This window comes from Mirounga leonina, unplaced genomic scaffold (assembly GCF_011800145.1).
Source record: "Mirounga leonina isolate KUSES-001 unplaced genomic scaffold, KU_Mleo_1.0 Mir_176, whole genome shotgun sequence".
NCBI lineage: Eukaryota > Metazoa > Chordata > Mammalia > Carnivora > Phocidae > Mirounga > Mirounga leonina.
In genome coordinates, this window is record NW_023270454.1 from 20,097,062 (window position 1) to 20,115,083 (window position 18,022).

At 34.1% G+C, this 18,022-nt stretch overlaps 1 protein-coding gene across 1 annotated transcript in view; it reads left to right on the plus strand.

Annotated features, from left to right (window-relative positions):
• Positions 1–18,022, plus strand: part of SPOCK3 (SPARC (osteonectin), cwcv and kazal like domains proteoglycan 3) — a 477,033-nt gene that overhangs the window by 307,210 nt on the left and 151,801 nt on the right. The window contains exon 6 of the mRNA XM_035022754.1: positions 10,108–10,222. Coding sequence (XP_034878645.1) covers positions 10,108–10,222 — 115 coding nt within the window. The remainder of the gene's footprint in view (positions 1–10,107; positions 10,223–18,022) is intronic.

The window sequence follows — 18,022 nt, forward strand, 5'->3', positions numbered from 1 at the left end:
TGCCTGGATTCCATTTAAGAGAACTGTCCCAGCAGTGCACATGGTGTCCTGGAAACAAAATATTATTAAAACTGCTGTGACCTGTAATTAAGAACTACATTTTTTCCAGGGACACAGGTTGATAGTACATCAAATGTGACCTTCCAGCCCACTGGAAGATGCTTGATTTTCCAATTGAATTAGAATAATTGATTCTACTCCTTGTTTTTGGAGTGATGCTGGAAAGCAGTCTGTTCAACCTGTCCTATTTTTCGAAGCAACCAACTGGTGGCATTGAGCCATCTCACTGAATGACTGAGAATGGAGATGAGAAAGATTTCGGGAGGTATTGGCAGGTGCTTTGCTTGGGAGGTTCAGGAGCTGGTGCCATTCCTTTATCTTTCTGATAGACTTTTCATTTAGGTGAAGCAGAGTAGAGAAGGAAATGTCTAGGGAAAGGAAAATCCAGCAGTTAAGTTTAAGCATATGCAACCCTTTGGGAAAACCATACAAGGGCACATTCCTTGAGGAGGAAAGAAACAAGGGTGGTTCTGAAAGACAAAAGATCATTAATTTCTCTCCCTCCGCCATTTCTCTCAGGGTCTAAGGTGTTCCCTCCCTTTGTGCTGAGGTTGTTGCTCTCCCTCCATAAACACAAAATTAGTGTGCCCCATTACAGAAAGTAAAATGCCCCATTTCTTCCTCTCAACCCCTAAACTCTATACGTAAATATTTCACCTATAGGAGTCCAGTCCGGCAGGGACAAAGGAAGTAAAAGAGAGACACATTGTGTTCCCAACTTCTAGCTGCATGGACTACCGTCAGGGGACTTACTGAGCAGTGTGATCCAGGACCATGTTAATCCAACAAGACAATCCAGGTGGCTGAGTCAGAATTAAGCTTGAATTTCCAAGGTCCCCTTTGGACAAGCTGTCATCTGCAGGGGTACAGCAACGAGGCCAGCCTGAGGTTGCTATTAGAAGAAGGAAAGAAAAAGCCTGAATATCTGAAAAAGGTATCTATAACCTCTTTTCATCCTGTTAATTAGTAAGGGACCTGCTGAGAGGGTAAGTTTCCTTTCTGGAGACAGCAAAATTCAGTGACCAAACTGCTTTGCTAAAGTGAGGGAGGCAGAGTCAGAAACCTTTTTGAGATTTTTGAAGAGACCATACCAATGCTTACAATATCAGATGCCCAAGGACAGTAAAGGGACATGGAAGGTCTGTTAGTTACCTTACTTGTCAGCCTGTTTAGTAACTTTATGATAAAAGCTGCACTGTTGTCAGGCTACAAATAGTCCAAAAAGTCAAACGTATGATGCATGTTGGTTTCACAGGACAAAATGACATAGCCAGAGTCAGCAGATGGAACTGGAATGGGAACAGCATGACCTGAAAAAAGTACCAACAGAGGCTTATAGCTGAAAGGGTTCTTTAAGGTAGTGGGGCCCAAAAGGTCAGGAGTATGACACAGCTTGTTGGACACCTTCTAAATAAGCCTGTTAATTTGGCTGATATAAAGGAAGAAGTAAAATATCCAAGGGAGGAGTATACTCTTTTCAATACCCCAAAAGCCCAGTTAGGTGCTGGGACTGCTTTTTGGCAGTGATGACCAAAGAGATAACAGTTTTCCTTCACTATCGGTGAGACTGAGCATTGTGAATCCACCCAAAGAGTCCTAAAAAAACTTTACTTAGCAAATGGGCTTCTGAATTTTGTCAGGAGTTCATTCAGCCATTCTTGCTGACAGAAGTATAATAATATTGCAGTCAGAGTCTTTGGGACGGAAGCTTCTGACGTTCCAAAAACAGGACATCATCTGTACAGGGACCATTAGAGTTTATAAGTATGCATTGGTGGCAAATGGCAAGAAGTTTTTCCCACTAGAAAATTGTTGGCTCTTGGATCCCTCTTGACACTTATCAGACAGCAAAGTATAAACATATAGCACATCAACACCTACTACACATTCAGATGTAGAAGCAACAGCAACATGCTCTGGATTGGTCCAATAATCCCCAAAGAAAGGTCATGTTGGCTTACCTTCCGTATTGTAAGTATGCCCAAACCCCATCAGTTGAATCTAAGTTCACCTTCCCCAACAGAACCAGGCGTGACGGATGGTGCTTGCATCCAACATAGCCACAAAATTTTGAATCTCTCACCTACCCCAAAGTTCTTCAGTACATTTGGATGAGTGTACATGGCCTCTGTCTCATTTGGAAATAGAGAAACCTTGACCCTAATATCAAGATAACACTACATTCCTCCTCCTGCCTGGAGGCTAGTGAGCAATAACCAAAGCACTATTTGAACAGTTTCAGCCAATCCTACTTCTTGCTGCTCAGGCTCAGAACTTTCAATAGCAGATAGAACAGTGGCTGATCCTTCTTCCACTTCTGGTTCATGACTCAGGTGAGAGCATTCAGAACATTTGCTACTGGATCATGGACAATCTTCTCATATCTTCTGATCTGGTCCATGGGGCTTGGTGTCCTTTCACTTCCAGAAAGCCATATCTCTGTAAGCATCCTATCCTCATTGCCAAAAGAACTGTGAAAGGTCTGAGATTTTTACCCTACATGCAAATGCATGCCATAGTTTATGAATACTGGCAGAAGACCTAAGACTCGGGTCAGAAACAAAGCAACTTATTACTTATGACACAAGGAAAACAATGTTTATATTTGCATCAATTCTCCTTTCCCCGTAAGTCCCACAGGACAATGCAGAGTACCCCAGTTGGATGTTCCACACACATTGGGTTTGTATCACAGCTAAAGAAATCTGGATATTTCACAATGGGCTGCAAACAAGCCTGCTCAAACTTTGCTTATTGGGAGACATTATTTTAATTTTACTGGGAAACAAACAAATCTGCCCTTTCTTCCAGATAGGAGGCAGAATTATCTCTACCTTGCAAGGATATTACCATACAAACAAAATTGAAGATACAATACCAAACAAAAGGCTATCAAATGCTCCTAAGATGTACAGAAACACCGGAGATCTGTAGGGACTTGTCTTCCAAGACTACAAAATAGTAGGATAGCTCTACGGTGTCAGAAAAACTAGATTTCCCAATAAAAGTCATAGAAGATGAAGAGGATTACTACAAAATGATTATCATGTTAATTCATCTAGAAAATCTAATAGAATAAATTCAATCTTGTATGTATATAATAAAATGGTTTCAAGATCTGTAAAGCAGTTTCTACAGGGAGACATTATCAAATCTCACTCACACATCATAAGATTCCAGGACTCTTCTCTTAGTAATTAGTGGAGCAGCTACAGGGGAAAAAAAAAAAAGTTGGATTCCTTTCTTCCCCTCCTTGGCCCAAAGGTAGTGGATCCATTGGACAGTGGTGGATAGACAAAGTTTGAACTTTGTAATATGGCATGGAAGTGTGGGGTATTTACTGGGGAATGTTCCTGGAATTTCTATGCTGAAGAGATGGCTAGAAAGCTGTGAGATTATTCTCTTGGGCAATTAAGAAAATAGAGTGATCATATAAGTAAATCTATGTTTCTGATTGTTGGAGAAAGTACTTACAAACATGGAAAATGGGAGGCTGGAAAGAATCCTGAGATGTTGGATTGGAATTGGAGGTATCAGTATGTACTCATGTTGAGTTGTGGTTTTTTGTTGTTGTTTTTTTAGTCTTAAAAATGTATAGATTTTATTATATATTTTATATATTTTAAGATATATCTTAAAGTATATGTAGAGAGACACACTTGGAATTAGTTATTGATATATTTGTATGCGTGTGTATCCTAGAAAGATACTTGTTTATTTATAATATTTAAGAAATTATTAACTTCTGAAAGGTTAACTAGTTTGCTTCCACTATCTATGTCTCACCTTATCCTTGTTGTTTTTTCCTTTTTATATTCACCTTTCCTATATAAACTCATCCCTCATAATGTTTTGATCACCCCAGTTAGCAAGTCCATCCTCTTTTCCATAGTCAACATTGCCAGGATTCTTTGTTTCCAAAGGTGTATGATGAGCTGTGGTCTTAGATGCACATGTATTCCTGTAGTGAGTCAACAGGGGGCATTCTGGGAGTAATGTCTCCCAGGTTACTCCCTCAGGTTTACTCAAGAGGAATACTTTACACAGTGGAAAAACTAAGTTTTATGTGATTCTATCTTTTTGTCAAAACTAAGTGCACCACTGTTTCCCTATCTTTCCCTTCCAGCACATTCCAATTATCACTGCTACCAGTGCATGAAACTGTTTAGGGGCTATAGACCATTAGTACATAATTTTAAATAGGTTCTTGGTATTTATTAAGCATAATAAACAAGAAATTTCCTCAAGCTTTATGTTCATTGAAATAGTTAATATAAAAATTTAAGTGTGTTAACCCCGTAGACGTTGAAATGTATGCCCAAGCTACCACACCTTAGTATTTTTGTGTTTGTATAATTGTTAAAGTCATTGAAAACTTTGAGGTCTTCAAGGTCTTTTCTCTTGTTAGCTAAATTCAACTTTCTGTCCTGAATCTTTCATCTCCTTGTGTGTTCTTTTAAAATACATCCCTTGTTACTTATTGCCGTTCTTTTAATTTGTTTTTTATTTTTTTATTTTTTTAAGATTTATTTGAGGGCGCCTGGGTGGCTCAGTTGGTTAAGCGACTGCCTTCGGCTCAGGTCATGATCCTGGAGTCCCTGGATCGAGTCCCGCATCGGGCTCCCTGCTCGGCGGGGAGTCTGCTTCTCCCCCTGACCCTCCCCCCTCTCATGTACTCGCTCTCTCTCTCATTCTCTCTCTCTCAAATAAATAAATAAAATCTTTAAGATTTATTTGAGAGAGAGAGAGAGAGAGGGAATGCTCCAGTGGGAGGGGCAGAGGGAGAGAATCTTTAAGCAGACTCCCTGCTGAGCACAGAGCCCCACACTGGGCTCAATCCCATGACCCATGAGCTGAAATCAAACAGTCAGATGCTCAACTCACTGAGTCACCCAGGTGCTATTCTTTTAAAAAAATTCACTGCCGTTTATATCTGTAAAAATAATTTCTTATATATAACTCTAATTTTTTGGAGTACTTAGTATTATGACCTTCTATTTTCATCCATTTCTTAATTATTTTTCACTACCTTGCACCCTTCTGGGAAAGTTTGAGTTGTTATCTGTCAATGCCCGTATTTTATACTAACATAAATAATGAAAATAAAAATCAAAGTAAGTTAAAATGACTTCATTAATGTCATGTATATATTATATCCATCATCAAACAATGTGGTTTTTTTTAAAGATTTTATTTATTTATTTTCACAGAGAGAAAGAGAGAGAGTGAGAGCAAGAACACAAGCAGTGGGAGTGGAGGGGGGGGGGAGGCAGGCTCCCTGCTGAGCAGAGAGCCCGACGTGGGGCTCGATCCCAGGACCCTGGGATCATGACCTGAGCTGAAGGCAGACACTTAATGGCTGAGACACCCAGGTGCCCCAAACAATGTATTTTTGTAGGCTTTGTTTTAATTGAAACTTTTACTCATAATTGAAAGCGACATTTGTCTGGAATAATCTAAACAACAATTTTGGTTTGATGAAAGATTTAGTACAACCTTTGAAAAGGAAATAATTATAAAATAAACACACTGTGTTTTTTATTCTTAAAATTTTTAAATTTATTACCAGATTTTGCAGTTTAAGATACCTGTTTACAATGACAGCCTAACAAGGAGGAAAATGCATATATGAACACTGCATTGTGCACACAGATCACAAAATCAGAGACACTTAATAACATATGATCTTGTAAGTCAACCAAATCAGTCAGTCATATAAACAACAGTAAGGTTTTTTGTATGCATATATTCACATCTCAGCTGAGGTGAGGGAATACACAATCCTAACATTCTAGGACTACATTGGATTTAACTGAGTTTAAGGCAGAATTTAATATAGCCATCCCATGTACATACCTCAGGTACTCTTCAGAGAGAAACCATCTGAAACACAGTACTGCATCAGTTCTGAGTCCATAATCCATGTGTCAAGTTGCTTTCTCCTTGGTATGTTCTCATGTTGCACTGTAAGATATTGTTAGGTCTGTGGCAAATGAGAAATTTCTTTTGATATTTTGAGATGTGTTTAATTTGGGGAGAAAAGTAAAATATACGTAAAAATAATTCTTGTTTGGAAAATCAGAGATATATTGATTCAAAAAAATAATATACATTTGTTGCTTATTTTTTCCTGGCTGCTCTCCTTAGTCAGATAGTTTAGTTGCCAACCAGTGCACTATTTTACTGGATCATGACTACATGACAGGGATTATAAATTTTTGAATCTGGGTTAAAGAGTCCTTACCATCCTCATGTCATCTCATCTCAGCTTAAATTCAACTAGTCTTAATAATACTCAATTTCTAGACGTCTGATAGAAACATTTTGAAGTGTAAGGGGAAACTGACTTGCATATTTAACCTTAAAGATTGCTTAAATTAAGGACTTTAATGTTCTCAGGACTCTGTTCATCCTTTCCTCATTTTAATTTTCTTTAATAGTATCTGTGCTCACATCTCTAGTGTTGTCGCTGTAAAGGATCTACTTCTCTCTCCTCAGATCTGAATAAAAATGTAGGAAGATGAGTTTAACCTGCCTCATGTCACAGGACTTTGACCCTGTGGTAAGAGGTATGCTATAACATTGGTATGTAAAATTTAGTTTCCCAAAATACATTTTCTGGTGAGAAAAGGAGACATTTGTCCAATATAAAGGGGGTGTTATTTATTAATGAAAAGTAGAGTGACAAACAGAGAAAACAATGGGGTAGTGTCCACTTTAGTGCATAGGGTTGCCAAAGGTTTTTGCTATGCTTAACTCCCTGCTTGTTATTTATGCTACAATAATAACATGAGTATGTAATTGGTAAATCCCAACATATGAATGGATTCAAGTCTAAATCACGTCTTTTTTTCCTCCTCGGGTTGTCTTTACATGGGAAACACCAGAGTGGGGATCAGAAAAACTCAAGTGAAGGACATGTACTTGCAGAAGTGTTAGCTACAGCAGACTATGAGAAATTCTATTCATGAGAGCTCAGATCATGTCTAAGATATTGGTTGTCTAAGGTATTAAAGATGTATAATGTGATATATTAGTCCAAGGTAGATTGAAACAAACCCTAAAAAAAGTGATTCATAATATTCCAAATTCCCAATTTATTTTTTCACTTGAATCAAAATTTTTATCACTACAATAAGAAGCAGAACATTGTTGCTATTTTTAGCTACTGCTAATTATATACTTGTTCTACATGAGAAGCACTATAAAATAGTGCTCAAATCCCATTTTAGCCATGCATTTTTGATCAGTTGCATAAAGTTTTCTAACTTCATTTGAAATACTTATTTAAAAAAAATATACCTATCTTACCTCATTGATCAAAATATAATGCATCAAACAGTGTAGGGATACCTCAGTGAAAGTCATCATTTATAAGCTGTGTATTTTGTTGTTTTAGCTGATTTGTCTTGTCTGTTTTTGTTTTTGTTTTTTTTCCTGGATAATTTAAGTACTTGTAGCTGGTAGTTTATTTATGCCATTTTTTTTTTATCTTATTGCATTACTTTAATGAATGACCAAGAAAAAATTCCTAAGGAAATATGGAAGGGATCCTGAGAGTTTAGTTAATTATTCATTGTCCAGAGCTAAATCAGGACACTACTGACATTTGAGGTCAGATAATGCTTTATTTTGGGGGGCTGACCTGTGTCTTGAAAGATGTTTAGCAGCATTTCTGGCTTCTAGTAAATGTCAGCAGCAATCCTTCCTTCACAATTCTAACAACCAAAAATGTTTCCAAATGTCCCCTGGGGGCAAAATCACCCCAACTGAGAACCTCTGATTTAAGCCATCCAACAAGGCCACGGTGATTGCATTATCTTAAAAATCTGTAATAATAGCCTGTCCCAGCATTTATTACCCTATTACGTGGGGTCTTTTCTATGAGCAAACCAGACCTCTCCTATAGTAAGATCATATTTTCTTCTTTGATCCTGTGATTAAACAAATGACTTTAACTTACTTTCCCTGACAAGTGTCAGCTTTGCCCATTGAAAAATCATTTTGCGGTCTTGCTTTTCACAGTAACTCCTAACTGAAGTATTCTCAATGCTAAGGGTCTTAGATAATCAGGAATGCATTAATCATGTCTTTCTCTACAGAATTTCCATTTTTTTGGTAATTATAAACTAATGAGCATGCCCTTTATGTGATATTTTAGTTCACTTATACCTTTATAAATATTTCAGCTTTGTGATAATTAAGTAAATTGAACGTCATCAATTAGAAATTCAATCAGTGGGTGTAGCTAAAAAATATTTTAAAATAGTACTTTTAATGTCCTAATATTCTTTGAATAAAATTCTTCATGACGATGCTTTTGAAAAGCAATGCATAAGTAAATAAAACTAAATGGTTTTCTAATTATAGGGAGTAGATTCTTATACCTATAAACATGGGGTGGATTTGCTATCCTTCTGATTCTGTTGGTCTTTACAGAAATGTACACAGAAAAAAAAGAGTTTGGTAGAACCATTCTGAAAAAGAAATTGTTTTATTTATAAAGTAATCCTTTTCTAAGCTACAATTTCATCACATGCAAATTTTAGGCAGCTTAGAAAATTTTTGTTATGTCAAAGAAAGTTATTTAAGAGGTGAAACTTTTTAAATTCGCAAGTCATGCATTTTTGTTGTTCATTCAGTTATTTTCAGGCTTTCATTTTCTTTGAATAAAAAAAATCACTTTTAAAATAAACCACATTTAGAATGTAAATGAGTATGGCATAACACATCTTTGAAGGGAGATAACATATTATCAAATTTTAAAATTTAATATTAGCTATAATTAATATTGACTTTTGGCTTTGTCTGTTCACATACCATTTACGATTGTTCTTGAACTTTTCTTAAATTATGTCATGAGCCAGAATATTCATATGACCAGATCCAGGGTTCTGAAATATTAAGTTAGAAGAAGTTAGAGTAAAAAATATTACATCTGAGCTTTCAAAGTTTTATATAACTTATCTGGCTTTCATTAAAGTGCTCATAATTTCTTACCTATTTCTACTTTTCATGAGCCATTAGGCATTTTAATTACATTTAAAATGTATTGTGATTTTACAAGTCAAAATCATTTCCTTCAATTACTGAAACATTGAATAATAATAAAAAAATGATTTTTTGAAAGAGTTTATTCCTCTAAAAAGGCCCACCAAGCCACTACATATATATTCTAAGTGTAATAATTTTAACTCATTTATTGAAAGGCTAGTTATGAATTTTGCCTGTCCATTAGAGAGTTATTTGACAAAGAAAAAATGTTGTACAGATATGAGTAATCTGATTAGTCATTGGGTATATTCAGTGCTTCTTGGTATCAGCCAGAGCTGAATTAAATTAGTCACTGGTGCATTTGTCGATTGGAGCCAGAAAGTCTGCCCTAATATTTAATTTTAAAATAATTTGCACTGAGTAAATTCATGGACGTAGCCACTAAAGAAATCACATTACTTCAGAATTAGCAAGATCTATTTCTTTTAGAGTAGGAAGGTAATTATTGCCTCTTAAAAGATGGAGTAGATTTACAATTTTTAAGTCATGTCAAATTGTGCAGTTCTGAAATATTAACAATGAGTTAAGGATAATCAGGCTTAAAATGCTACAAAGAGTAATGTTTACAAAGAAAATCAAAACAAAACTAAGCTAAACTAAAGAAAACAAAACGAAACTTCATGTGCCATAATAATTTTGACTAATTTCATTCAGACTCTGTTAACATCTGAGAGCCCAGTTCGTGGTAGCCACTGCGCTAGGAAAACCGCCTGTTTAATTCTTAAAACTCTGTAGATTCAGTGTTATTATTCCAATGATCCATATGAGAAAATCAAGGCTGAGAACATTTAAGAAACTAACTCCAAATGCCACATTTAGGAATTAGTACTCATAGAGTTGAAATCAGGTGTAATGCTCTTCCTTCCATACTAGTCATCTGTCTTTTCCGTAGCATGTGTAATAGAATCACCAGTGTGCTATTGTCCCTTTCTTTACTTTGCATTGAGATAACTAAATGTATCTAAATAACTATTTTTTTCTCTTTGTATACAGTGCAAACTAGAGTATCAGGCATGTGTCTTAGGAAAACAGATCTCAGTCAAATGTGAAAGACGTTGCCCATGTCCTTCAGATAAGTCCACAAGTACAAGCAGAAATGTTAAGAGAGGTAAGTGATGAAAATTTATTTATAGATTTGCATTTGTTTTTGCTATTAAAATGTTTTGCAATAAATGTTGTCATTAAATACAAAATGAAGTTTACTACCTAACAGTAATTACATTGTAAATGAAGGTTTTTTTTAAGTCTCAAGTATTATAGCAAGTAATATTTTTCTACAAATTTCTATTTATCTTGATAGTAACAGTTGGATGTTTCTTTTCTACATGTTCACCACATATAGGGAATCTAAAGTAATGCCTTCTATAAATTATTGTGTCTAAAATGTGTTTGACATTCCTTTTTATTCTTTTGGAGCTAGTCAGTGGTAAAGTAGTAAGTAATAGAGTAGTTTGATCAGATGTGAAACTAGTTAGTACAATCCTTTTAAAATAAAAATGTCTACCCCATATATTGTATGTGTGTGTGTGTGTGTCTATGTGTAAAATTTCATAATAGAATGATTTCATAAATTAAACTTTCTTTTGATTAGGCCTGGAGTCCTTATATCTTTCTTTTTATTGGTTTGATGTCTACTAATAAAATAATGAAATACACTTAACTCCCTATGTGTTATTGTACACGATTTGATCTTTTGTAGATTATTTATTGTAGTTTACACAGTATTACTTACATGTTTGATATACTGTTTATGCCTTTAAAAATATCTCTATGGCTGTTTCATTTCCTCACGGCTATAGATAAGGAAGGAAATGTAGGGAATAGATGTTCCTTTAAGTCAAAGACTATTTTATAGAGCATCATCATCATTTATCATATATTTTGCAACCATATGAATCTTGTAATTTAATAGTTATTATTGTGGGTTCTCAACACAAGAATTGAGTTTTGTTGTCTTTTCTTATGAAAAATAACAAATAACTGATTTGCAGATGGGAAAAATCTTAGTGAATATGAAGTTCATTTGATATAAAGTATGTATTTTGTTAAGCATGGTATACTTGGTATTCCATGTTATAGTGCTATGATAAATATTTAGTACAGATAAAGGTTTTCTTTTAAGTTTTTATTTAAATTCCAGTTAGTAAACATACGTGTAATATTAGTTTCTGGTGTACAATATAATGATTATAAAAGTTTTGAACTTTAACTATACCACATAGATTGGTCTTTACTCATTAATATTTCAGATAATTTAAAAATGAAAACCTATGTTATCATATTACCTTTAATAAGGCAACTAAGTCAACTTTAATACTCAAAAATAAATTGACTTGCAAATTCATGGTGAGCTAGTGCTCGAACATTAGGCAATGTGCATGCACAAAGACAACATGTGATGGAAGAAAAGGTCTAAGCTGCCTTCCAAGAGCCCTGTTCTTTAAGCCTCACCTTTGTTCCTTATGCCTATGTCCAGCTTCAGAGCTTGCTTCCTTCTGAATTCCCCACCCCACCATTTCCCCAATCCACTCTTCTAGCATAGTCCAAATTAGGATATTCGGCATGACCTTGAATATATTAATCAGCCCCCATATAATTAAGAGCTAATTACAGTTTTCCTTCAACTGAACTACTTTAATATCTCTGCCTTCCTCATACCCACTCCCTATTTATATAATCGAATACATTTTCCTCTGAAAATCATTTCAGGTGCAAAGTAAATCCTACCTTGGTATTCAACATCCATGTCTCATTCTTTTCATTGGAGGCTATTAAGAACAGTTGAAAAGGAGTATCATAATTCCTCTAATACATCACACTCTTCAACAAGGTTTCCCTTCAATAAGATTCCCTGCTTTTGAACTTACTTTTGAATGAGAAGATATGTTTGATGTTGATCAATTTATCCTATCCTCCCACAAACTGCAAAAGGAACTTAATATGCTTTAAATATGGAAGGTAACACATTTGAGAAGAGGATTCCTTGTGAGTAAACAATGATTATGTTTCACGTTGCTCAGATTCTCTGGATGACGTTTATATTAGTATGTCCAGAAGGAAACTTTTCTTAAAGTCATATCGTCAGGGGACAAAGATCATTTGTGTTCAATAGTGTGTGGAAAGAGAGGTAAGAAGAATTTAAAATAATCCTGTTTTGATGGATTGTCAGGGCAAAGTGAGTACAGGATTTTTCTAGCTGCTGTGGAAAAGCAGTACAGAAAATTGTGAATGTCATTTCTACTCAGTGCCAAAGGCCAAGAGACATGGGAAATGTAAAACTTAGTTCAGTATCATTTCTAATCTTTCAACTGTCATTTATATTAGAAGCATACTTTTGATAGACTGACTTTGGCAGTGCAGGAAATTCTGTTTAATAGCATCTCTGTTTTAGAAAAGTGAGGAAGAAATTACCCACAATGAAATAGTTTTTAAATCTTTCTGACTTCCTACATTTGAGATCAAATTGACATCATATTATGTTTTTACTATATTAAAGCAGAATAAATTCTTCAAAGCTACTTATAATCTATAAAAACTAATAAATTGCATTTCCTTTATGAAGTCAAAAAAATTAATTTCTCCTCTGTCCTCCTAATGTATTCAATAGTGGATATGCACAAATTGGTCCAAGTATATACAGTCAAGTAACAAAAATAAAAAAAATAGCTTACATTTTTGAAATTCCAGATTCTGAATTTACATAGGTAAATAAGTATACCGTACCCTCTTCAATTGTTAACTTAACGATACATTTTTCTGTTTTTCAAACTCATAAAATCAAGATTACAAAGGCCATATGCTTCTAGGTTCCTATAGGGTATTACTTTCTTCACCCTAGTCACCATTTTTTTTTTTAATGTTTATCATTTGGTCACAAACACAGAATGATTATTTGGAAGGTTAATCAACTTCATTCAAAGACTATTGACATTCCAGATGAATTTTAAAGCTAATATATTTTATATAGCCAGGTTAATATGAAATTCATGGTTGTGATCATGGTCTAGGAAGAGATCATTTTCCATAGAATTTGCATATAATATATAATGCAATCCTAAATCTTAGGAGGGATTTGCAGGACCAAAGATCAAGAGCAATGGAAAGGACCTTAGAAAGTGTTTATTTTGTAGTTGGTAAATCCAAATTCAGAGGAATATACCCTAGAAGTATCTTAGATGATCTACACGGCGGTGGTATGTAAACACAGTAAACTTTAGACCTATGATATTCCATGTTTTCCATTAGGTTATTCACTTGACTGGCTAGATTCAGAAGACCCTTTAAATCACATTTCTTTTTAGTTTCAAATTTGAGTATTCTAATCTCCCAAATACTTTTTTTTTAAATAATTATGTGTCTATATAGCTATTATGGTTTTGTATTTCTAATCTCTTAAAAATTTTATTAATTTTAAATAATATCACTTTAATGCCCTTTACCCTCACCCCAACATGCATCTAAACACACACACCTTCATAAATTGAAATACTGAGTTGGAGTGGAGACAGAAAGAGAAATGGAAGAGAACCCATAAAATATTTCAATATTATCAAAAAGATAAAAGAAAAGAAGTGTTGATGAGGATGTGGAGGAAAGGCAACCCTTATACATTGTTGATGGCAATGTAAATTGGCACAGCCATTGTGGAAAATAATATGAGCTTCCTCCAAACACTAAAAAAGAACTACCATATGATCGGCAATACCACTTTTGGGTATATATCCAAGAAAATGAAATCAGTATTTCAAAGAGATGTCTATATTACCATTCTCACTACATTATTTACAAGATATGGGAACAACCTAAGTATTCATTGATGGATGAATAGAGAAATTGTGATATGTAATATTCCATTCAAGTATATACTAAAACAGAAGATTCTGCCAAATGCAGCAACATGGATGTACCTGGACAACATAAGTTGTCCATATGCTAAGTGACATAAGCCAGAAGAAGAAAGAGAAAACCTGCATGATCTCTCTTATATGGAGAATCTTAAAAAAAGTTGAATACATAGAACCAGAGAGTAGAAAAGTGGTTACCAAGGGTTAGGAGATGTGGGAAGTGGGGGAGAGGCTGGTCAAAGGGTGTAAAATCACGGTTATGAAGGTTGAATAAGGCTAGAGATCCAAGGTTCCGCATGACTACTGGTTAATAACACCATTTTGAATACTAGAGACTTGCTGAGAGAATAGATGTCAGGAGTTCTCACCATACACAACACACACACAAAATGGTAACTATGTGAGGAGGTGACATGTAAATTAGCTTGACTGGGTGATTTATAGAATGCTAATAAAAAAATACCAGTTTGGGTTTTTTGGTCTTGTGGTTCATAGTTTCCATTACATCCTCACCTGCATTTTTTTGTACAACTTAAGTTTCCTTTTATCAAAAATTGGGACTCTTGTAACTCAATCTATTTCTCTTTTAGCTTCATTCTCTAAGAGTATCAGAATTAGATGTTCATTCACTGTAACTATTAGCCTGCATACTAGACTTGCTTTCTTCAGTTTTGATTGTAAATGTGTGTGTGTGTGTTTGTGTGTGTGTAACTCTTTTACAGAACTTCTTTCTGTTTTATGTGGTGTTATCCTGTGGGGTAGCATAATTTATTGGCTAAAAGTATAGATTGTAGAATAGTTCTGCACTGGGTGTGTAACCTTTGGCATCATATTTAAATTTATGTGTCTCAGTTTTTTCATCTGTAAAATAGGATATATATAAATTGTAAAGATTTATGGGTGTATTTCCTCAAATTAAACCATCTTTGAATCTTTATATCATTTTAATTGATGACACTTGTTAAATGCTGTTGAATTCTAATAAAGTATATAATTTTTCATACATTGTCATTTTAAATTTTATTTTTTATGCTTTTTTTTATCAGATTGGGTACAAAATGCTTGGAGAGTTTTCATTTCTTTAGTTAATAGTATTTATACACTGGAAATTAACTGCATTGAAAGTTTGTCATAACTCAGCGGTTGAATTCTGTCGCCTAGGAGCTATTATTGGTTATTTTCTTTGATAAATCTTTCACATTCTTTTCATAGCTACTGGTCTTTGCAGAGTGTGTGTGTGTGTGTGTGTGTGTGCGCATGTATCTTTTTCATACAATTATGCTAATTTATGCTTTCTCAAATAAATATCTGCTTATTTAGATTTTAAATGTATTAACCTAATTGTACAGGATACTGTTTTTGTTAACTAAAAACACCCTCTCTGGTCATTTAAGATCTTCAGGAAAATTATATTTTTAACTACAACTCCAAACACATTTGTTAACACCTATACCTTCATTCCTTCATTGTTTTTGCGATTATAATTTTGTGGAGTTTATTTAAAGATTCTTGAATTCTTCAGTACTTGCTTTTGCTACTTAGTTTATATCAGAATTTGTGTGTATTAGTGTTAAGTTGGCACTATAGGACTAGAAAGTTAGAAGAAAGCAGTTTTGATTCATATGTTGTTGCCGAAGGCAACGTAAAAACATATTTTTCAAACATTGAGCCTTGGTATCAGCCACACATTTTTAAGCACAATGGGTTTAACAACAAAGTACAAGGACACTCTGCTTGCTTTTATTCTTGCTTAGGACCCACATCAGGCACAAGTTAAAGAAGACATTGTTCCGAGTCCCTCTTGTATCAGAGATCATTATGCCCATGAAAGTCACGTGTGGAGTCACAGATCATCCAACAACAGAAACAAAAAGAGCTCTTCTTTTAATGAAAGATACCTCATCCAAGACTGATTAAAATGTTTTTAAATACATGTGGGGAGCTATAGATTTATAAAGTCTTCAGTTGTCTCTTGACATGCTAAACTAGAAAGTTTGATAGGTTTTATCCACAAAAAGACAAAATATGAGGATGAGTTCTGTGTCTGACACAGTCATTTTTTCTCTATTCACTTCATTGCTCTGGATCATGTGGAGCCCTCTTAAGAAACATAATTTACTTAATTATTGTGCTATGATTATAACTGAATTTAGTTAAAAAAAAGAACATTGAGTAAGAACTTATTTATGCTTTCTTCCAATTGGCAAAAAAAAAATATAGTTTGACCATTTATTTCTCAGATGGACTTTAAAAAGTCCCCTTTATCGTGGAATGAATTTTCAGTAGGAAACAGTTTAACATCAGTGTATTAATATGCTCTTAGAACACACAAACTTCTCCATGAAAAATAATATTCATAAATGGTAAGTTCTTCCATAATTTTACTTTCTTAGATTCATAGAAAAATAAAATTAAATAAAATTACTGGGTAGTGTTAAATGATAATTTATAATAAAAATGAAGCTTAATCTTGTGGAATATTTAAAAGATGTTTCTGGATTAAAATTGATATTTCTTAAAAAACAGAACATAACCCAGAAAGAGACTTTTTAAAGTTTATTTTTAATTGAAATGTATGTGATACATAACACTATAAATTTAAGGTGTATACATGTTAATTTGATACATTTATATATTGTAACATTATTGATATTGTAGTGATAATTTGTACCTATCATGTTACATGATTATCGTTTCTTTTCAGTGGTTAGAATAATTAAGTTCTATGGACATTTGATGATTATAATACAATATTGTTCTCTATTCACTATACTGTAAATTAGGTCTCTAAGACTTATTTACTATTCATTGCAAGTTTGTCCCCCTGAACAACACATATCCTATAACCCCAGCTGGTAACCACCATTTTACTCTGTTTGCTTTTCGATTTCACAAATGACTGATAACATACAGTATTTGTCTTCCTCTGTCTGACTTATATCACTTAGCATAAAATGCACTCAAGCTCCATTCATGTCGTCACATATGGCAGGATGCCCTTCTTTCTTATGGCTGGAAAATATTCTATTGTGTATATATATATATACACCACTTCTTTTTTATAGTATAGTTGACAATGTGACATTAGTTTCAGGTGTACAACATCTCTATAGGTTAGGCTCTGCTCAACAAAAGAATGTAGCTACCTTCTGTCATCATGTAACACCATTACAATATCACTTACTGTTTTTGGAAAGGGATGGTTTTAAACGTGGAGATAGCTGTAGCTCTTCCCTGAAGTATTTTTTTTTGTGTGTTGCTATTTAGGTGATTGATTTCAAATTGTACACAAATACTTTATTTTCTGCATAAAATTATTATAGGATTAATCTTTATCTTCCCTATAAATTATAGTTAAAAATTTTGTATCTTAAGTTTATGAAGCTGTATGTTATCAGGTATAAAAGCAAGGAAAGCCCCGTATTAGTTCTTAGGCCACCAAAGGACTATTTATACATAGTCTTTGTTTCACTCCTTTCAAGGGTATATCTAATTCATTATTTGAAAATAATTCTTTACAACATATAATATAAGAACGCTTTTTAAAAGCAGGAGTGATAGTCACAATATTTAACAACAAGTATGGAATGGGCCCCAACAAATCAGAACTGATACAAGTCCAATCAGAATCAATGTCCACTGTGATATGGTTTGCCTTCACTTATAGTTGAACATTAGAGACAACCAAAAGATGAAGCCAGACACTGCACATTTCTGGATTCAAAATGGATATGTTGAGATTGTTAAGAGTTTATCAGCCAACACTTTTGCTGACATTTGCATGGTAAAATGAGTACATTTCTCTGTGTGTGTGTGTGTGTGTGTACATTTCTTGAAAGAACAAATAAAAATGCATCAAATAGAGGGATACTGTTATCCAAACTGTCTCCACACTTGAACCTTTATTATACTGGTCTCATCTTCTTTGTAGTTTAGAGACTTAAACCCTAACCCAGAAACCACATTCCATTCAAGCTTAGTTCAAGAAAGAAAATAAATAATAATTGCATAATCACAAATAAAGATATAAAATACTACTACTTCCAGTAATACACTACTACTTC